The 22907-nt window shown below is 39.1% G+C and overlaps 1 protein-coding gene across 6 annotated transcripts in view; it reads right to left on the bottom strand.

The window, feature by feature from the left end:
• SMARCA2 (SWI/SNF related BAF chromatin remodeling complex subunit ATPase 2) overlaps positions 1–22907 on the bottom strand; it is a 182944-nt gene that overhangs the window by 111749 nt on the left and 48288 nt on the right. For 5 of the 6 annotated variants that reach the window (XM_073345222.1, XM_073345221.1, XM_073345225.1 and 2 more), the window contains 7 exons: positions 17321–17447; positions 15651–15824; positions 15216–15389; positions 12007–12177; positions 2310–2363; positions 953–1083; positions 695–755 (listed from right to left, as the gene is read on the bottom strand). In XM_073345222.1, the coding sequence (XP_073201323.1) occupies positions 695–755; positions 953–1083; positions 2310–2363; positions 12007–12177; positions 15216–15389; positions 15651–15824; positions 17321–17447 (892 nt within the window). Of the gene's footprint in view, positions 1–694; positions 756–952; positions 1084–2309; positions 2364–12006; positions 12178–15215; positions 15390–15650; positions 15825–17320; positions 17448–18870; positions 18976–22907 lie in introns of those variants that run through there. The other variant, XM_073345226.1, reaches the window with a different exon arrangement.

The following is a 22907-nucleotide window of genomic DNA, read 5'->3' as shown; positions in this document are numbered from 1 at the left end:
AAGATCTGGTGATACAAGGTAGACAAATTAACATATACAGACAAGTCATTGCTTTAATCAGCCCCCTTTTACAGTCTGTTGCCTGAAAGGTCACAGCCAACCACTTTCATTGAAAGATTACCAAGAAAAAAAAAAAGTGGGCTAAGTTGTCAAAAGCTTACATGTAGCTACAAAAACCAAGATCTGTGTATGTCTTCTACCAAATGTTTTTAATACAGTTTTGCTTATTATTGAATCAAACACTTGATTACCACAAACAGCAAATCTGTCTCTTCTGTCCTCCTCCCCCAAAGTTGATAGCTTTTTAATAATAGAAGGATTAAGAAAGTATGTCTCTCAATAGAATTACAAATCTACGCATATGGAGATAAAACAGATTTGACAGATACAAGGTATCAGTTTATTCAGAACAGAGTCACCATATCTCCTGTCATAGAATATTGTTATCAAAAGGAATCTCCTTGTTTGTTCTGAATCATGATTATAAATAACCAGAAATGGAACACATACTCCTCTCTCCTCCTGTATTCCACTAAGGGCTAGTTTTTCTTGTTGGCTTAACAGTCCTTCCAATTGTTTTCACATGTAGTTCCTTTCCTTTATGAGATTTTTTTTTCCCCCTCTGCTCACTAGAGAGAAAAACAAGGTTTCCCCCTCATATGCTCTTAGACATGAAATAAGTAAGTACACATACCTCCTCCTCATATTCAGAGTCACTCTCCTCCTCGCTGTCAGACCTAGGAGCAACTTCATAGCTGGTCCAGAAGACAAAAGAATAGGCGTTTAGAAAAAAAACACACTCAGATTCAATATGTTTCCAAATCATTTTATAAAGAGCTGAATAAATTAAATGAAATAAGGGTGGGTAATGAAACAATGTTTCTCTTGTTATAAGTATCAACAGAAGTGAAAGTAGTCATTAAAAATCCTGTTAGTTTGTTTAGCTACTTACCCAGGATTCATTTCTAACCAAGCATCCAGCTGACTTGCTTTTGGAGCTTCTGGTCCAAGAAGAACTTTGCCTGTTTCAGTGTGAGTCACTTTGACCGGAAGGTCACTCATCTGACTGCTCTCATCAATGGGCTAAAAGTGAAAGCCAATGTCACAGTGTAAGACATCTGAACTTTCTTTCCCACAGAGACAAAGACAGCAAACAAGAGTTTGCAAAGTTAAAGCTTCAAAAGAAAAACAAAGAAACTGAAAACCACAGCAAAAGTGTCTTGGTCAGCACCTGGGCCAACAGTAGGTCACAATATCTCCACAAGTATCAAGCAAAGGCATATCCCAATATTAAGTGTAACTGAACGAGGGGACTATGGAGCCAGAAATATTTACTGGCTTCTCTGAAGAGTTTAGTGTCCAAAGAACATGATGGGAGAAGTTTTCATTTACAATTATTTCTGACAGACAAAGGAGCCATCATGACACAGCACATTTGATCCCATACTAGGAAGGGAACAGATGTGCTTGTCCGATGTAGGCTTATTTCCTACCGATGCGATAATATAATGTGCTATGCTTACAACCATATTTGACAAATAAACTGTGTACTACACAAAGACTTGGTTCTCAAGAAATCCACTTTTACACATAGATGTGGACAAGCTGAAAGGGATTTTCAGAATACTCAGAGATATATACAATGCTCCAAAGACTAGGCTTCAGATCTCTTTAAAAAATGGCTTGTACGGGAGGATAGTTAATCTGGATATATTTTCTCCTGGTTATAAAAATGGATCTTTTTAGGCACTGAAGGGCATAATTTAAGAAGAAAGTTATAGTGACAGTGCATCCTATCTCATCCAAAATCCCTGCTCCAGGTACCTGAATGGAGTGGGTCACAAGTCTAGAATACCGATTAGTCTATTACTGCCAGTAGGAGCCATAGCAAACTTTGGGAAAAATACAGGAAATCAAATTACTTTATAATAAGTTAAAAATTCTCAAATAAATGCTAATTTTACATTTTGATGTTCATTTAAAATGACCAGATCATATTCTATAAAGATAACCTGGGATGACATATTCATCATAATTCTACAGTATGACTTCCAAACACACTTTACTTATACTGTGAAATATTATAAACTGTGTCAATGTGTATTCATAAACTATATCTGCAAATACACATGAGCCTGATCCTCCGACCCTTACCAATGCAAGTAGTTCCATTGTACTTAGTCCCTTGAAGTTAATGTGATTATTTGGGCAAGTAAAGGTTCTGGGATCTGGCTCCCAACCAGCAATAAATAATGTGATTTATTTAGTAGTATCTACTCCTTTGAGAAAAAGGCTTTTAAAATTTTTACCTCTCCATCAGGACCAAGATCAGATCCCATTCCCTCTGCATTCTCTTCTGCCTTCTGAAATGAAAACACAGACAAAAATGTTACATTCAAACTAAGATGAGTATAACCAAGCATGAACTATAAAATAATTTTCATACGTTTTGCTGTTTGTTGCTCCTAAAACAGCTTTGGCTTCCATCCTGGGATCTTAGCAAGAGCTATTTCAGTCTGAAAAGTGACTAGAAATGGTATTGTGGGGTTTCTGTTAATTATGTCTCAATAATTCCACATCAGAGTCACTCAGTTTACAACAACAAGACTGTAGGGCTAGCAGATAGAAAAACTGATTCCCAAGTCAAACTGGAATCTACTCTTCCCATGCATCACCACCAGTAATAAGCATTCTGAAAGTCAAATCATGCCTTAGGTTATGCCAACTAAAGGCAACAGGGCAGCATGAGGGTAAGTGAAAGGCATGATTTTCCCCTGCACTTAGAACTTGGCTAACAATTCTATTCATGATGTGCAAGAAGAAACAGAATCCAGCTCCCCCTCCTGTTGCAATGTTGGCTGTGCACTGCTAACAGGAGTATAATTTTACTTTTATCACTACAGAAAGCAGATTTGACCTAAAATGTACAGGAAGAAGGTCTTTTTAGTAAAAATGGCTATTTTGACAGTCACTCTTTATAGGCTAGCACCATACTTTAAGTAATGCGTTTGTTTAGATGGCAATGTGGGCTAAAACAAGAAAAGCTAACTTTTCTTTAGTCTCTAAGGTGCCACAAGTACTCCTTTTCTTTTTGCAAATACAGACTAACACGGCTGCTACTCTGAAATCTATAATTATAAAGATAGTCAAGATTTATCTATCCTTCTGAACACTATGTTTACCCATCGTATCCTCAAATCAAGCCTGTTTGTTCAGCAGATTCTGGTGTTTCAAAGGAGTAGAAACTTCGAAGAAAGAAATAATGGTAGAAATACCTAGCTAATACCATGTGGGGCAAATTCTGCTCTCACACCAGTGTAAAGCCAAGGTAACTCCATTGACTTTAGTTTGAGGTACGTTAAGTCTGGAAAATCTAACCCCTAAATCCAGCTAGTCAATGTGTTGACAGTAGACAAAGGAAATATATATGCACCCACTGGTGGGAATCACATTTTCTGCATACCTACATGCATTTCTTAGACTTCAGCTTCTTCTCCCTTCTTTCCATAGAGAAAAATAATACCATTGCTTTATTCTTCTCAATACGGCAGAAGTACGGAGGGGTGGGGGTGTCCCTTTCTGACAAACTATTTTTGTGGTGATTTATTTTCTGGATGCTGCAAACAGTTTTTTCCCCTTGGATCTCCATCTTTCTATACCATTTCAGGGTTTTGTTTTTTCATACTGTGACTGCCAGCAAGGTATCTGAATGTCTTCAGATTCACTTTTATCAGTTGATGTCTACATAAAATACTCTAAAGTGAAAGTAGCAATGCAAACTTATATAGATGAACTATTGGGGCAATTCTCTAAGAATCTTGCATATATTTAGGCTTGGAAGGATCAGATTTTTATTAGTAAATGTCGATTTCACCCCACGTACAGAAACTGATGAAAAAGTATTTCCACTGATGATAACTGATATTTACAGGTAGGCAAAGTAAGAAAGCTCCTTGAGAACTTTATTAGTTTGATAAGTAGATCTACTTAGATAAGGATATCTACTTTGTATATTTCAACATATGATATTGACAATTTGTGTTTTAACAGCTATAAAGCTTTAAGTTTTTGAATCTCAACATCTACTATCATTAAATAACTTTTCTCTGACCCTCTTACACCCATAATTTCCTGAAACTGGGAAAAATTAAGTGAATAAAAATAGGAAAAAAGCGGTTAAAACCCATAATTTTGTGCAACTGTGAATTCTTAAATTGATAAAAAAAATATTACAAATACACTGATGTTATGTCAAAATTATTTTAAAAAAAAATTGAATTCTGCCAAGCCTACATATATTAATTAAGTAGTATGATAAAATACTTGAGGGAGGGTGAGGAATGGCTGCAACCAAAGTAAAGTGTCTGTGTCTCTAAGCTTCATTTTGTCAGACTGATTTGTGAGTAGGATAACAAATTGTGTCAGTTGTGACGGTTGTTGCTTAAACAGACCAGGTGATTAACACTGATTTTGTATAAAGTAATCTACCCCCTAAATCCAACTAGTTTAGGATATTAATTCTTTTCTGAAAACTATCCTGAAAAAGGCAGTAACCAGCAATTTGTTCATTCATATATCAGATCTTTCTCAAATAAATTAGGTAAAGGAAGGACAGTGTAAAGATTGTCATTATAACCGTGATATACCCATCATACCTGTAACTAATGCTGCTAACCTTGGATATAGCGTTTTGTCGCCCTCAATTTTAGTTCTTCCTCTATTGAGGAACAGTGTACTTCAGAAACTTCTAAAAGGTTTTAGAACTGGTTAAGCATTGCCAGGGATGTTTGGAAACCTGTGTCCCAGGGGTATGATTGTTATGTAAAAGAATTAGGGATAGAGCAAAGCCTTTGAAAATGTAGATTTGTACACATCCACTGCTGCACACTCCTCTGAAGTTCATGCCTTGAGGACAGATCCAAAGGGGCATACTGCCAAACAGAATATGCTAATCTTCACACAGATGACCTAGGAACTCAAGGGTTTCATTTTTTAAAAAAAGTCACTCATTCCTCCCTTCCTAAGCTGGCAAAGATAAGGGGAGGTCTCTTTCAGAACAGTGGAAGAGGAGTCATGCCCTGTGAGTGGCTCAACAGCAATACCTGATGACCAGACAAGAGCAGTATTAACAGAGGTCTGGAGGGAGCTCAGTTCAGCCCTCCTGGGCAGTGGCTATTTGTGTTGACAGGAAGAATGTGAACGGCGCACAAAGAGTAGAGTTTACAGAAAGCAGGGAACAGGGTGACGGCGCACAAAGAGTAGAGTTTACAGAAAGCAGGGAACAGGGTGAGTCATGATAGCATTAGGATGACTCATGGAGGCACAGGTTTGACCTGGACTGCTCAAACTGCACTGGTTGACTAGGTTCTCCCCCACCCCCTTGAAACAGTGTATTGGGGTACACCTGGAGTGGAAATGCTTGATGGCAACTGTGTGAGGAAGATGAATCAGTAGATTGGAGTGGATGGAAACAATGAAATGGAAAATTTAAAATTGTGACTATGTTATTTATGTAGCACCAGAAATTTGCAAGTGCTCTACAGACAACAAGATGACATGGTCCCTGTGCCAATGAACCTACAATGTCAAGAGACAAATGCACAGATTGGAGGGATGGAATGCAATAAACTGAAAAGTGACACCCCGTGAAGTTAAACATGAGTTTTGCCAACCTACATACATTTCCTACTGACTACTGGGAAACATTTGTCTGAAGTGGGACCAAGCTCTACAAGTCTCTCTGGACATGTTTTAAGGAGTTACTGAGAGAAAAGAGAATCAAGGAGTGGTTGCCTGGCATCAGTGCCTGCATGGAAAAAGAGACGGAGACCAGAGCGAGAGAAAGGCAAAGATGGTGGTTAAATGCATGGCTTGGGGGGAATGAACAGTGTGAACAAAAAGAGATAAGAGCAGACATGTAGATAGGAATCCATCATCTTACCTAGGAAGAAACGCTTTAATATTTATATGGTCTTGATCAACTCATTAAAGCCAATGAAAAGAGACCCACTAACTCCAACAGGAGGCCTTGCACAGCAAAACAAATGATCAGTCACTAAGCCTCAGCGTCATACACTGTGTAAAGAGTAGTTTGTGCACAAGAGAGCAGAGCCATTTACAATAAATGGTTCCCATTGATTTGGATGCTGAGTGGAGGAAGCAATATGCAAATGCACTGGAAGAAAAATTTTTATTACTAGCACTGTGCAAATCTATTATTTAACATTTATATTGTGGTAGCATCTAGAATTCTCAGCCACGTCATTGTCCCCGTGGGCATAGTAAAAACATATAGTAAATGAGAGCCCTACCTCTCAAGACCTTGCAGTCTAACATAACAGGTAGATGAAACAAGCAAACTAGCAAGATGAGGTAACACAAACAGGATTTTTTAGCACAGACTATCTGTGTGCACAACTTGTAGCCAATCAGCAGCAGTAATTATAACTTAACACATGCCAAACTATTATCAGATGGCAAAGATGCGCACATTCAGGATCAATAAATTACAGCCTACTTAACTAGAAAACTCTCCAGACAGGGACAGAAACAACAATGGACCTAAAAGAGGGTATTCCACATTGGTTATTCAGTTATGCCACAGACAAATAGAGAATTACTTGAGGGGCGATGACAGCTATATAGAACTGAAATATTTTTTCTTCATATTTCAGAGTAACAGCCGTGTTAGTCTGTATTCGCAAAAAGAAAAGGAGTACTTGTGGCACCTTAGAGACTAACCAATTTATTTGAGTATAAGCTTTCGTGAGCTACAGCTCGCTTCATCGGATGCATACTGTGGAAACTGCAGAAGACATTATATACACAGAGACCATGAAACAATACCTCCTCCCACGCCACTCTCCTGCTGGTAATAGCTTATCTAAAGCGATCACTCTCCTTACAATGTGTATGATAATCAAGGTGAGCCATTTCCGGCACAAATCCAGGTTTTCTCACCCCCCCCTCCCCCCGCCCAAAACACACACACACAAACTCACTCTCCTGCTGGTAATAGCTTATCCAAAGTGACGACTCTCCCTACAATAAGAAAAGGAATACTTGTGGCACCTTAGAGACTAACCAATTTATTTGAGCATGAGCTTTCATGAGCTACAGCTCACTTCATCGGATGCATACCGTGGAAACTGCAGCAGACTTTATATACACACAAAGATCATAAAACAATACCTCCTCCGACCCCACTGTCCTGCTGGTAATAGCTTATCTAAAGTGATCATCAAGTTGGGCCATTTCCAGCACAAATCCAGGTTTTCTCACCCCCTCACCCCCCTCCAAAAAAACACACACACAAACTCACTCTCCTGCTGGTAATAGCCCATCCAAAGTGACAACTCTCTACACAATGTGCATGATAATCAAGGTGGGCCATTTCCTGCTCAAATCCAGGTTCTCTCACCTCCTCACCCCTATACACACACAAATTCACTCTCCTGCTGGCAATAGCTCATCCAAACTGACCACTCTCCAAATTTAAATCCAAGTTTAACCAGAACGTCTGGGGGTGGGGGGGGGGAGGAAAAAACAAGGGGAAATAGGCTACCTTGTATAATGACTTAGCCACTCCCAGTCTCTATTTAAGCCTAAATTAATAGTATCCAATTTGCAAATGAATTCCAATTCAGCAGTTTCTCGCTGGAGTCTGAATTTGAAGTTTTTTTGTTGTAAGATAGCGACCCCCATGTCTGTTGTAAGATAGCGTGATCAGAGAGATTGAAGTGTTCTCCGACTGGTTTATGAATGTTATAATTCTTGACATCTGATTTGTGTTCATTTATTCTTTTGCATAGAGACTGTCCAGTTTGACCAATGTACATGGCAGAGGGGCATTGCTGGCACATGATGGCATATATCACATTGGTGGATGTGCAGGTGAACGAGCCTCTGATAGTGTAGCTGATGTTACTAGGCCCTGTGATGGTGTCCCCTGAATAGATATGTGGGCACAGATGGCAACGAGCTTTGTTGCAAGGATAGGTCCCTGGGTTACTGGTTCTGTTGTGTGGTATGTGGTTGTTGGTGAGTATTTGCTTCAGGTTGCAGGGCTGTCTGTAGGCAAGGACTGGCCTGTCTCCCAAGATTTGTGAGAGTGTTGGGTCATCCTTCAGGATAGGTTGTAGATCCTTAATAATGTGTTGGAGGGGTTTTAGTTGGGGGCTGAAGGTGACGGCTAGTGGCGTTCTGTTATTTTCTTGGTTAGGCCTGTCCTGTAGTAGGTGACTTCTGGGAACTCTTCTGGCTCTATCAATCTGTTTCTTCACTTCTGCAGGTGGGAACAGAACACCACTAGCCGTCACCTTCAGCCCCCAACCCTCCCCCCCTCAGACGTTCTGGTTAAACTTGGATTTATGCTGGAAATGGTCCACCTTGATTATCATACACATTGTAAGGAGAGTGGTCACTTTGGATGGGCTATTACCAGCAGGAGAGTGAGTTTGTGTGTGTGGTTTTTGAAAGGGGGGGGGGGGAGAAAACCTGGATTTGTGCTGGAAATGGCCCACCTTGATTATCATACACATTGTAAATAGAGTGGTCACTTTGGATGGGCTATTACCAGCAGGAGAGTGAGTTTGTGGGGGGGGGGGGGGGGGGAGGGTGAGAAAACCTGGATTTGTGCTGGAAATGGCTCACCTTGATTATCATATGCATTGTAAGGAGAGTGATCACTTTAGATAAGCTATTACCAGCAGGAGAGTGGGGGGAGGAGGTATTGTTTCATGGTCTCTGTGTATATAATGTCTTCTGCAATTTCCACAGTATGCATCCGATGAAGTGAGCTGTAGCTCACGAAAGCTTATGCTCAAATAAATTGGTTAGTCTCTAAGGTGCCACAAGTACTCCTTTTCTTTTTTCTTCATATCTATGGCTGAGAAGGTGAAGTGGGACTAGGAGAAGGACTTGGAAACAATGTCCATCCTTGACAGTGAGTGATATGGACTGTTTATAAAGAGGTGCTTCTCAGCTGATCTCAGACATCAATGTGCTTACAGAGCAGATGTCTCATTTACTATTTCATAAAGTAATGCCTCATCTTAGCTACGCTCCTGGTTATTCTGGCTCTACTCTACATGCTAGTGTCTTCACAATACAAATAGAAAGCTGTGTACATACAAAAATATGAGAGGGCAAAACACTGACACTCATGTATTTAATACTGAAGACATATTCTGTCTACATTACATATGTGCTTGGAGTATTTGAGAAAGTCAGCTATAGTCCTAAACAAAGGACTACATCATGAACGTCACCCGTCTGTTTTCCTACCACTTGTACAATACGAACTATCTATAGAACTTGAAAAAATCTTGGGCTCCTATCAGAAGCAACTCCACTGAAAGCGAGTGGCCCAGTTTTGCGCTTGTTCAAGAGACCAGAGCAGTTCAAAAGGAGCTATTCCAGACAAGTGCAGAATTATAGCCAGAAGAAAAATCCCAAACCCTATTTCCCCAAGAGCACAAAATGGATTCTTCATAACCAGTCTGGCCCCTTGGGTAAATAGGCTTCATTTCCTAATTATAAATAGTGAGGCTAAAAAGGAGAAGTACTTCTGCACCATCCACTTTATCAGTGTTCACCCTTGGGAGCAAGCCTAAAGGACTCTTGTCTTGCTCCTATGTAAGAATGGAACACTTAATTATGTTTTTAATTGATTAAACCGTATTTTCAATTGATTAGGTAATACAAGAACAGAGGTATCCAAAGTATATGGCTGAGTAGCACAATGACAACTTGCTGGGTGGCTGTGGGTCAAACTTAAGTAACATATGAAATCACAGTTATAAATCAAAGCACAAGCCATATTTATTAGTACTCATCTCTCTCTTGATAGATGAACAAAATGGCTTGATGGCAGAGTTCACTAGCATTAAGAAGCTGAAAATGATCAGGGTAAAGCACAAAATTTTACTGTTAATTTTCCCTTACGTTTTGAGTGGGGCAGAACACATTGCATCAGATATTTATGGTCTGTCTGGACACAATTTTTCAGCATTAGAGACTTATGCATGCACTGACATCACCAGAAGATGCTCTCATCTGAGCACAGACTTACACTAAGAAAATACTGGAATAGGTTCATTCACAGACACAAAAGAGTGTCAACAGAAATACGAGGAAACATTATGTTTATACCAGTGTATAAGCCAAGCACACTGATGCTGTGTGATATCTGTAGGGAGAATTAGGGGTGTTAAAATCAAATGCTGCTCTTGCCATAATTGTAGGCCAAGTACCCTGAAATGAGATTTTTTTTTGATTTTTTTTAAGATATTGCCTCCCTCATTTTGGAGGACTGACCGTTGGCCCTTTCTGTATTACAACATATTCTTAAAGAGGCACAGCTGACTTTTTTTGGAGGGGGCTGGAGGAGAGGAAAGGGTACTTTTGAAGTCTGTCGTCCTTAACATGGTCCAGTTATTATAGATTGGTGTTTGATACTGTACTTAACATGCTCTTACTCTACGTGGAGAAACCTAAGCAAGCATTTCAAATTCTGTAAGGTTAAACAGCCAGGAAAATTAGCAGGTGCACTCTTTGTTTATGCAGAACAAGCGAAAAAAAGTTCTGAGCCATTATTTCTTCTCTCTCATATTAAGCAGACTCATCCCATGAGAATTACAGATAGACATGACCTAGAAGGTCATCTTGCCCATCCTTCGAGATATGAAAGGAACTGCGGTGTCATGAAAGTACCAAACTATTATTTAACGACTTCTCTTACAGAATTATTTTATTAAGTAAATAATATTGCTTAACTCCCACCCATACTCTCACTGACTAACAAAGAAATGTTTCATAGCATCCAAAATGAATTTTAAAAAGGCTTATACTAAATGGTAAGAATGCAGATAGAAAACAACACTATTTCCAGGCTCTCTCTATTTGCACAAAATAGGCATAAACAAAATAATCTCTCTCTGGCTCTGTCCACTGCCCCTGTCAACTATGTATAGGATTGAGCTGAGCTCAGAATTGGAAGGTTCAAGATAACTGTTCGGAGGGCAAACTGGCTGACTGCAGGTGTCAAGAAGGAATAATCACTTTTTGTGCCTCCAAGTTAAACACTGCACAATTAGCAAGCGCTTCATGGTGGTGTTTTCAGTCTCTCTCTGATGCACATTATCCACTGCTAAAGCCAGGACACCTGACACTATGACAAATCCTATGTGACTACAAGAGACATGGTGGGTAGGGTAATATCTTTTATTGGACCAATTTCTGTTGGCATCTTCTCTCACCTTCCCAATCTACAGAATGTAAGAGACATGCACTTTATTGCTAATTGATAGTAGGTTGGCTAATGTTTGCTTGTTGAATGTTTATCAATAAACCAAATTTATAACCCAGTGAAATTTTCTAATCTTTTGTCCCTTCCAATCTATGGAATTATTCATGTTGATTATTAAACTGACACTTAAAGAGCTAATTCAGTATTTGTATAGCATAAACCACATGATTTCTTATGCCAGACTTTTGGAACAAAAAATTATACTCAATTAATGTTAGCAATTTCGTAGTTCATAAAATTTCAAGCACGCTCATATGCATAAGACCAATGCAGAGTTTAGCTTAACAGAGAAGGTTCAGGGGTGACTTGATTCCAGTTTATAAGTACCTATATGGGGAATAAATATTTAATAGTGGGCTTCTTAATCTTGTAGAAAAAGGTATAACATGATCTAATGGTTAGAAGCCCAAGCCAGACAAATTCAGACTGAAAATAAGATGTATATTTTTAACCATGAGAGTAATTAACCATTTGAGCAATTTACCAAGGGTTGTGGTGGATTCTCCATCACTGACAATTTTTAAATCAAGACTGAATGTTTTTCTAAAACATGCTCTATTTCAAAAGGAATTATTTTGGGGAAGTTCTATGGCCTGTGTTATGCAGGAGATCAGACAAGATCATCTTCTGGCCTCACCCACCAACAGTTACACTAAGGGGAGGGAAAGGTATTAGTTGTTGCTCAGTTTTCTACTTGCCTTCTTTCTTCTCCTCCTCTTTTTCTTTTCTTTGGCAGCTTGTGCTTGCTTATGCTCCCACACCAGATTAGTCAGGTTGGCCACATACTCATCTGTCTGCTGCAGCAAGTATGCCAGACGTCTGTCTTTCTTCTGGTCAATCAGCTTACGGTAGCCTTCTTCATCTTCAGCCTACCAACACAGAAAAACAACATTCATGGTATAGACACTTACAGAGAAGAACCACTACCATTAGCACTGGAACTATAGAAGTGTATTTGAAAGGTCTTTGACTCCCATTTTTGAGGTGCAGGATAACTTGAGGACCTTCTACAAAAGAAATGGGTCAGGAAGGGAAGAAATGTATACATTTTGATACATTGAATGGGTAAAGGCCCTGGGAAACTCACAGCCTTATAGAAGGCTGCAAAGATTTTCAAAGGCTCAAACCACATTAGGTTTAGGTACACAACTCCTACTGAAAGGTAATGAGAGCGGGATGTCTAATTCTGAACTGTGCCTTTAGAAATCTCACCCAATATAAATAATAATCTTTGGGTATTATGAATTAGGAGGAGGATTTCCTGCTAGCATGTTTTCAAACATGACCATTTTCCTATTCTAGACATGATCTTTGAGAGGAGAAGAGATCTTTAAACAGATTTACTTTTCAAAAGACAAACTTCTTGGTATATAGGGTGAAAAATAAATAAAAATTGCAACAAACATGCCATTGGGCTACAAACATGAATTGGGCTACATTTCACTAGAGGAATGAAATAACTACATAGCATAGGCCTGACGGACACAAACTTATATACATAGTTATGGGTCAGAGATATGAAAAAAACCATACCCCCAGCAACACAGCTATGCTGATTAAAAGCCCAGTGTGGCCACAGCTAGGCTGACAGAAGAGGGCCTCTCTTGGCCTAGCTAACGTCATTTGGGAAGGTAGTCTTCCTACCCCAGCAGGACTCCTTCAGTCTATGCTAGGCAGCTTTGCCGGTATAGCTATGCCAGCACAAACTCTGTAGTGCACACACAGTCCAAGTTACTCAACATGCAGTTGTGTCCTCACAAGAATTCAACTGTGAATTTGGTAAGCACTGGGGTAGTAATACCTGAAGTGCCTCTGACAGCAAATCTGACAGAAGATGATCCTCAAGTGATTTGTCTTTGAAAACAAAGATGACAACTCACAGTCCACAGGTAGATGAACTCAGCAGCAAGCTGTGGATATTAGTGTTCTGGGCATGTCTGAAGGTACATCAAGATGGCATGCTGCTCCTCACTTTTATTAGCAATGATTTTGGACCTACGTGCTCCTAACATACGAACTCTGGACTGACATCAGCTCATTCACCTCAGGATGTAAAAATATTTTTAAAACAGCAAGAGTACCTTTTTAAACCTACATGTTTTATTTCTGATAATTAACATGGCAACAGTTTGAGCAGCTAGATTACTGGCAATTGTCTCTACTTACTGCTAGTCTAAAGGATCTCTATAATGTAGATTGGTATATAACCTTTAGAAAGGCCTCAGGGCCAAAAGATTTGTTCTTTTCCTCTGCAAATCCTTCATTTGTATTTTGCATGTACTTGTATTTTTCATGTAGTGATTTAAAACCAATCTAGTTGGCCCTTATAGTTGGTAGTGACAGATTTTGGACAAGCACTTAGGCTTTGCGCCACATCTGCACCCAAATTAGACATTTACTTGCTCTTTCACTAGTGTTGTGCCTTACGGAAAGTGTGTCACTCATATGCTTGTAAAAATTGAGAATAACTAGTTTCCCAGTCATTAGATTTACTGTTGGTAGATCTCAGTGAATCCTACTGTTAAACAGAATTAGATCACAAAGTTACCAGATTTCTACTAATACTAAAAAGAAAATATTAGCCTACTCTAAGGTGATAACCATAACCAGCTAACACACTTCTAAATACAACTTGCCTTGTCTACGTTTGGTGCAAAGTCCTATGTAAAATTATCTTAGTTAAAATGTGTTAATTAAGATGTTATAAAAACACAAGCTATTTTCCTAATCTAGATATGCCTGCCGATCACTTCGACAGCACTCTGAAGAGACACAGTAACATGGGAAGCCTTCCCAGCACACATTCCCCTCAAAAGAAACTATAAGTAGTATTATTGGGAGGTGGTGGGGAGGAGAGAGAGAAGAAGAAAGATACTCTTGCTGCTAGCTTTCTTTGGACCATAACTCCGACGATTAATGGTCAGCTGGAATTAGTGTTGCTCTTAGCAGAAAATACTGTATTTATCATCATTGCTTAAATACGTATATTTTAAAAAGCCAGACTGGGCAGAAGAAACAATGTGAAGAGAGGAGAGATAGTTACTGCTATTCACTGAAATAACCTTTTTCCCTTTAACTTTTCTACAAAAATAATTTACACAGCAAATGTATTCTTTGACACATAAATCATAATCAAACTAAGTTCCTGATGAGTATTGTAAAAAAAAAAGTATAGGCATAAATAGTTATTGGAACTATAAGGAAAACATTAGAACAAGATCCATGGTCTTCATGTGGTGAATATACTAATGAACTTTGCAATATACCTGCACTGTTGTAAAAAAACTTTTGAAATATGAAATTAGAAAGATTAGGTGATTTAATGGAGGTTACAAAACAGCAGTTATACTATCATGAGCAGATTACTAGTAATGACAAATATACACATGGGCGGCAGTATAGTTACAAATATTATTTGAAACCACAAACGAAAGTAAATATGGCTCAAAGTGAACAAAGTCAAACAAATAATGTCACTACCACGACTATAAAGCACATACAACTAATCTCCCAGGTATGTTTAGATTCATATTAGTCAAAATCTAATTGATCAGAGAGCCCTTATCATGCAAAGGAAGTATACGAGTCCTTGAAAGTATATATCAGGTATTAAACAGATACTGAATTTGATCTTAGCAAACAGGCTGTTTGGCAGTCAAATCTGAAGAGTGCAACATTCAGTATTTAGAGCAAAGTTTGATCAGCAATGCCCAGTTACAAAGTAACTTACACAGCAGCCTTCCTAATCCTCAGAAGCCCACAAATTTGTTTTTCTGAACTCTTTCCAATAGTATAAAAAAATATGCTACATCTTAATCTACCACATTACCACCGCCCCACTCTCCCATTGTTAGAATTGTTACTGTAGAGCATGCCAGAGTTGGCATTTTACCAAAAGACCCCTTACCATCAGTCTTCTCATTCTTTCTTTCTCAATTCGCTCAGTTTCCTTCTTCTGCTCACGCTCAGTATTGGCATGCCAAGTTGCCACAGCTTTAGAAAGTTTCTGAATTTTCCCAGCCACAGACCGGTGGTATTCTTTAAAATCTTTAGCATGCTGCAATATGCTGTTCAGATATTCCTAAAGAAAGAAAATAATAAATCAGCTGAGACATCGTAGTCTAACTGACAGAACACAGGATTTGAAACTACGAACACCCAAATTCTGGACTCTTCCGCTTGCTTACTGTATGGCCTCTGGTAGGTCATGTTTTTGTAATCTGGGATCCCTAAATATAAAACAGTGATAGCTGGCCAAGCAAAGCAAGGTCTACCACTTAACTCAATGGCATTTCTCTGTATCTGGAATACATTAATTCTGGAGTAGCGGAGGTTAAAATACCTGGTGTTTCTGTCTACGTTTTCTCTCCTGTTCTATTTTCTGCTGTTTCTCAAGCTTTTCTGTCATGCGGGCTTCCCTCAGAGTCTGGCGCTTGCTGCGCTTATAGGCTTTGGAGTTCAGTGCTGTCTCCAGTGTTGTGTCACGGCGCATGCAGGCCACCACCTCTTGTCTTAGCTACCAGCAAGAAGAGACAAACTTAAAAAACCCATCATTCTACACACACAGAAGAACAATTTTAGTCATCAATACAGCCTACGAAGGTAGAAAGTTAACTTTTCATGGGCTCTTCAATCCTGCTTCTCCCTTTCACTTTCCATTGAGATACTGAAAAATTGGATCCTGAAATCCTCAGTTGCAGCAAGAAGGTGATCATCATCCTAAAAAGCTCTTCATTCTTTGTAGGATCTTCCTCTTTCTACGCAGAGGTATGAACGCCACTTATATAAGCAGCTCCACAAGTGGTGTGTCTGACATTAGGGGTCAAACATGACAGATATCACAATCCTTCCTCCCTCACAAGCTGGTGTTCAAAATGATTGTCCTGCTGGCACGGAAGGGCCCAACCAAGATGAAAATCCATTTTAACAAAGTATGGTAGAACAAGATGACCTGTGTGTTGTTTTAAATCAGGTGTTGAACGTGGTTGACCCCACACACATCCAAGGGACATTCATTTTCAACATCAGATTGGGGAATGGCGGAAGCAGCAGGGAATTACTAAGGCTGAGAGGGGCAGAGCCACCCAGTTCTAAATGCACAGCATGAATAGCATGCTGCTTCTTAGAACTGGCTTCAGACAAGGTTCTACCATAAAGGAATCACTAGGGCAGTGGGGAGGAGGATGCACCTAGCCTGGTACACGTACTACTAAACTGTACTAGTCCCCAAGATTTCTCCCAGGAACCAATTTTGCCTGGCCAATAGGGGCAGGGTCAAGAGCAACCAAATGACACCCCTGCTGCTCTCAGGCCAGCTGAGAGACCCAAATGGCAAGGGTCTAGGGAGGCCAGCACAGCAAAGCCCCTTTGCAAAATTCTTATGCTGTGCCTGCACCCAAGATCTGAGCAAACTTATGACTTGGACATGCTCTTGTTGGGCCTCGCTGCACAGCCTGCACATTACCACAGGCCTTTTGATAATAGGGGTCAGTGTGAGGAACACACAACAATCATACACGTGGATCACTGAGAACATGCAACTGGGTCTTAGAAAAATTTGACCCACTAGGTTTTGAGACGATCAGAAAAGAGGCACTTCTTTTGATTTGTATTTGTATTTGAACAAGGGGTTGTGGACTCTCAGCCTATCCTGTCCTCCTTTTTTATCTCAGTTTGTGCCATCCCCATGATCTCCCTGAAAGACGAGATCATAAATTTGGATTTTAAGGACTACACTTCAGGATTAAACAGGAGGTGGGGAGGGAAGGAGCGGGAGGGGGGAAAGAGAGAGAGAACACATACATCTTCAGTAATAAAGGACGCAAAAGATACTGATCATGTAAGTTTGATTTTCTATGAATAGCGTTTTTCAGTTAAGTTTGCTCAAATATTGACATTCCTCTTTAAACTCAGTACTTTCATAAATGTCTATTGCTAACACATCCTGTGCTGAAGAAAGATCACTTTCAATTGTGATCACGGCAAAAATGTCCCTGCAGCAAAAGGCATTACCTGGCGCTGAAAATTCAGTAACCTAAGTGCCTTCAGCTCGACTGTAGCTTTGGTTCGCAGATCAGGAGGCAGAGAGCCAGGTAAATTCTCCAGTTCCTGGATTCTGTGAGCAATTCGAGCCTGAAGTCTAAGATGATAAAGGATGTGGGAAAGATATCAGGAGAGATCTGTCAGTAGTTATCAATATTATATGGTAATATCAGCAATAGATCTCATACACCCAGTCAATTTCTAATACCCATCTATTCTGAATTAACATGCACTTCTAGGAATGGAGAAAAAAATCAGACTTACATTTACTCTGCAGGAATACCCTTGATACCAAACAATGAAGACTCTCTTCCCTCCTCTTAATTTTAGCTATTAGTTGTATGGGAACAGCAACTCAGCACATTTATTCTACTCATGCTTTCAAGCACTTTGTGTCTGCAGGCCAGTTTGTTAAGCACAAATAAAAAATGTTATAAAATGACTGGGTGTTATTTTAGGTCTCTTTAAAGTGTGATTGCAGTCAGAATAGTGATTGTGTAAGAATGCAATATTCTTATTTAGCGGAACTGTTTCTTGTTGGTGATCAAAACCCTACGTGCTTATTCTACTGACAAAATTTAAGTTTTCACTTTCTTTATTCTTTAAACAAACTGTTGGCATTGCAGAGCTATTAGGATTCTATTCTGGCTCACTCACCCCCCACAAAATTAATTTCCAGTTGCAAACTCTTTTAAGACCAACCATGGTGCACAAGCCAGAAAGAATACAGCTTCACTTTCAAATTCCAAAGTGAGTTTGTAGTGCTGGTAGTTATATAATCTTTGTAAACTGGTGTTTTGTTTTGTTTTGTTTTACTTGTAACTCAGCATATTTGATCAGGCAGTCAATGACAAACAAACATGAACCCCAAAATGCTACTTTTAATGACACTATGTATGTGTGGTTTAATATTCCTTTTGGCTTTTAGGTACTTTTGAAATACAGTGCTGTCTAACTTCAGTGTAATTTCAACCATGGAATTCTTACAACGAGATTAAAATGGACTATAACCAATAACCAGTGAGAATTTCTGAATGAATTCTAAGTGGTCCAGTTGTTAAACATTTTGGGCCATGATCTGCATTGCAATGCAAGTGAATCAACAATAGGAGCCAGAGGAGAGAATTTCTGTCCCCATTTTTTACAAAGCCATGGAGATGAGAATTTATCTAGTCTACCCATGCTACACGTGACATACACACTTCTGGAGATTTATAAGGGAAGTCTGATTACATAAATTAAAAGGCTGATCCTACTCTCTCCTGAAAAGGATAACAGACTCACAGCCAAACCCATACTATCACTCATCTTCTCTCCATCACAATATAACACAGGTAAGAAATTGATAATAGCATTAATAGACTAGTTGGCAACATGGTAAATGAATTTGTTAAAGCAAAATGTTAAGGATATTGGCCATGTCATACCAACCAAACTAGAGAACTGCTTATACCTAAAAAGGCAATTGTAACTTATGCTTTTTAAAGCCACATACACCACCCATTCCTATTCCACATCACCTCTGCTCCAAAATAATACATAAGAACAGCCATCCTGAGTCAGACCAATGATCCGTTTAGCCCAGTATCCTGTCTTCCGACAGTGGCCAATGCCAGGTGCTTCAGAGGGCATGGACAAGACAGACAATCATCAAGTGATCCATCCCCTGTCATCCACTCCCAGCTTCTGGCAAACAGAGGAACTAGATAAAAATGGATTATAATCAATAACCAGCAAGAATTTCTGAATGAATTCTAAGTAATCCAGTCATTAAATATTTTGGACCGCAAGCTGCATAACAGGTGATGCAACCAGCCCCACGTATGATACTTTACAGGCACACTGATGTAAAAAGGCCTGCTTATCACTGCTCCTCTATGATACTTTACAGGCACACTGATGTACCACTAAAGTCAGTGCAAGTTTTACCAAAGATTTTAATGAGAGCAGGATTGGACATATTGACAGGTCAATTTTCTGCAGGTCCCAGTTTCCATGAAACTTAAGCAAAGCAAAACAAAAAAATTTTTTTTGATGAAAGGTTTTTAAGGAAAAAATATTCTGCTGACGTGTATATAATCTAAACATTGCAATATTGTGCTAATACAAAAAAAACAGAGTAAATCTCCTCCCACCTTTTTTTTTTGGTCACCTAATAGTTGCCTGGGCAATTTTTCATTGTAGTAGTACTATACAACGCTATGTAGACGTCTATGGTATTTAAAAATGGAAACAATGAAAACAGTATTGCATAAGGAAGCAGCTACAGTGGCGATATAAATTAATTCTCTGTTGAAGAGTGAATTTACAGAATGAATAATCTATTCATAGTACAGTTCTGCATTACCATGCTACAAAGCTGCCGTTCATAAATATGTCACCAGAGAAGATTTCTTTTTAAAAAAATCCCTTTAAGAGATCTTAACTAGTCCCTTTGCTGTATCTTGTGTTAAATTAGAGTGGCAGACACTCACTGAACTTTAACATTACATAGGGAAGTAGTTGAGATATTTTGAGGGCCTTGAACACTGGACTGGTGTTAAATTTACCTTTTGTTACAGTAAATTACCACAATCCACAGAGTTCACTGACCATTAATCTTGCACTTTCATTTCTGTGGTATAGTGAACCAACCCTGGTAGTCTGTCCATTAGAACAGGAGGGCAGATGTCTCAGTTTGGAAGGCCTGAAAACAAGTAATCTGTTAGATTACTGGAGCTATTGGGATATACAAGAGCAATGCTGACCCCAAAATACCTGCTTCTATATGAAATGGACTAGAATCATACAAATGGTAACCGAGGGCACATGAAATTAAATTGGCCCTGGCAAAATCACTCTGTGCAAAGCACTACTTCACGTACATTCCTTAAAGAAGTTACCAGTTAGAACAGTGATCTGTATTTTAAGCACTGCTCCTCTACATACTATTTTGTCTCAACATCAATAGGATGCAATACGTAGTCTGAGAAAGAGATACAAGATTTGAAACTTCCTGAAACAACAAAAAGGCTGTAATACTGCATAATTGCAGGAGACTCATTTAGTGTCCTCAAGAGTACAGAAAATTGAAGCTGAATTAGGTCAGTCAGGTTTTTCATACAGATTGAACAGTAAATCAAGAGGAGTTACTGTTCTGGCAAGAAAGAGTTCCATTAACGGCAATAGATATTTGTTCAGGTCCAGAGGAGAAGTTTATGATTCCTACAGGAGAGTTATTTGTTCAGAAAGTAACACTGGGAGATTTTGTTCTTTCAAGTAACAATCTGACACTACAAAAATCCACATTTTGTACAACTCTATCTCTAATTGGACTTGGTGATTGTGAGGGAATTTCAGTGCCGTTACAGATGCAAAACAACTTGAGAAGTCTAGTGGCTTCCCTACCTCCTGCCCTTATAAAGGAGGATTAGATTGACTACTGCACATCCACACAGACTAGCAGCTGACTGATGCATAAAGAGACTTAGGGCTTGTCTACACTTAAAATGCTGCAACAGAGCTGCTGCAGCACTGTAGCACTTGAGTGAAGATGCTGACTACATTGACGGGTAGGTAATCCACCTCCCCAAGAGATGATAGCTAGGTCGATGGGAGAATTCGCCCATCAACCTAGTGCTGTCTAATGCGGGGCTTAGATCAATTTAACTGCATCGCCAAGGAGTGTGGATTTTTCAAACCCAGGAATGGCATAATTATATTGACCTAATTTCCTAGTGTAGACCAGGTCTATAGTTCTGAGAAGTTCAGAGATGCCTGGTTCTTATCCTCATAATGATGAGTCCAGATCATAGCTACGATTTTTCTCAATCTCCCAGTCCCAAAATAGCTGGAATGTTTCTGCTGAGGCAATCACCTATGAAACTGTTAAAGCCAAATCTTACTCTCTTTGGAGTCAATATGACTTCTGCTATGTGTGCAATGACATCTATTGTTTTGACTTACTCAGTAAGGCATCTGAACAGTGTTGTCTGCAGCCATGAGGGCTAAGGCTTGATCTTATGCTCAGTGAAGTCAATGTAAAAACTCCTACTGAGTTTGATGCTACAGGATCAGGTCCCAGATGCTTAACTTTTAGTTTAAAACACAAGCTTAAAACTACAGAAACCAATAGGGAAACCAGAGAACTGATACCACAGAGTATTTACATGCACCAGCTTAGCCAGACCTCTAGATGCATCTTCAATTTACTGAAAGGTAAATACTAATCTGCTAAATCTTTGAGTATTTGGACTACTGCCCTGCTTTCTGACAAGTGAGACCCAGAAATGGGGCCAGCCAGTGCACTTAGGTGGAAACACAATTTTTCAAAAAATGGTTTGAGCAGTTATCAATGGATGCCTCCCAATGCACCTTCTCTGGAAGGGCTGTAGTAACCCATGTCTCAAGTAGGACACAGGAATACCACATTGGATCAGACAAGTGGTCCATCTAGTCCAGTACCCCATTTCCAAAAGTGGCTAATATCACATGCTTCAGAAAGAGTTTACATATATCTCTTATACATTTTATTTTTTTTAAAAAACCAATCCTATCTAATGTAACTGTGAATGTTTTCATTATCCATACCATCTTCATTTTCTTGCATCCCACTAAGTTCTTGGCCTCACTGACATTTTGTGGTAATGAATTCCACACGCTGGGGATTTCTTGGTGGCTTTTTGTTTGTCTGTTTGTTTTTTGGGGGGGTGTTTATTTTTTTTAAAAACACAGTACATAATTTATTTCCTTTTATTAGTTTTAAATCTGTTCTCTTTTAGCTGCATTGACTGTCCCTTGTTCTTGCATTACATGAGAGGGTGAACAAAAAACACTGATTTACCGTCATTGTATATCGCTAATGATTTTGTATAACTGCAACTTGTTGGCAGAGTTTCTCTGTTGACTTTTCTTGTGACCAGGTTGTTGGAACAGTAGTGAGACGCTGATTGATTCAGACCAATTCTTTCTGCCAGGCCTGGCTTGTTAGCTGCACCCTAGATGTAAAAGGGGTGGGAGTGGCTCTTTGGATATTTGCTGATCACTTTCTTTGCTGCTCTCTGGGCCTGATACTATTTTGATATATTCTGTATATTTAGATAGGTTGAACAGACTGAACTTATTCTAGGTAAAGTGTGCCGTTATATAAATTAATGGCATTATAATATTTTCATCATAATTTTCTATCCCATTCTTTAAATATTCTAATGTTATCTGCTTAATGTGGTGAAGTTTAAGCAATTTTCACTGAGCTGTTCACAATGATACCCAGGTCCTTTCCCAACACGTAGGAATAATGAAGAAAAAAAGAAAAAAAAAGGAACAGTGTCAGTTCGATGGTAATTATTTTTCCATGTATTGCAATATTAACTTTTAAAGAATTTTATGGCAGCCACTTTTCACCTAAAGCAAATGCATCGAACACTTAGACTTTTTTGGACCATGCTCATCTTCTAATCCCTCAAACTGATAAAAATATGTTGAACTATTCCTCTCTTCAGGGGAAAATGCTAAAGGCTATTAAGTCATTCATTGATAATAGAGGGTCAAGAAGAAAAATGCCTTTTTCAAGTGCTTG

The sequence above is a fragment of the Lepidochelys kempii genome, chromosome 5 (genome assembly GCF_965140265.1).
Source record: "Lepidochelys kempii isolate rLepKem1 chromosome 5, rLepKem1.hap2, whole genome shotgun sequence".
In the NCBI taxonomy this organism is placed as follows: domain Eukaryota; kingdom Metazoa; phylum Chordata; order Testudines; family Cheloniidae; genus Lepidochelys; species Lepidochelys kempii.
This window is presented reverse-complemented; position numbering and strand designations above follow the sequence as displayed.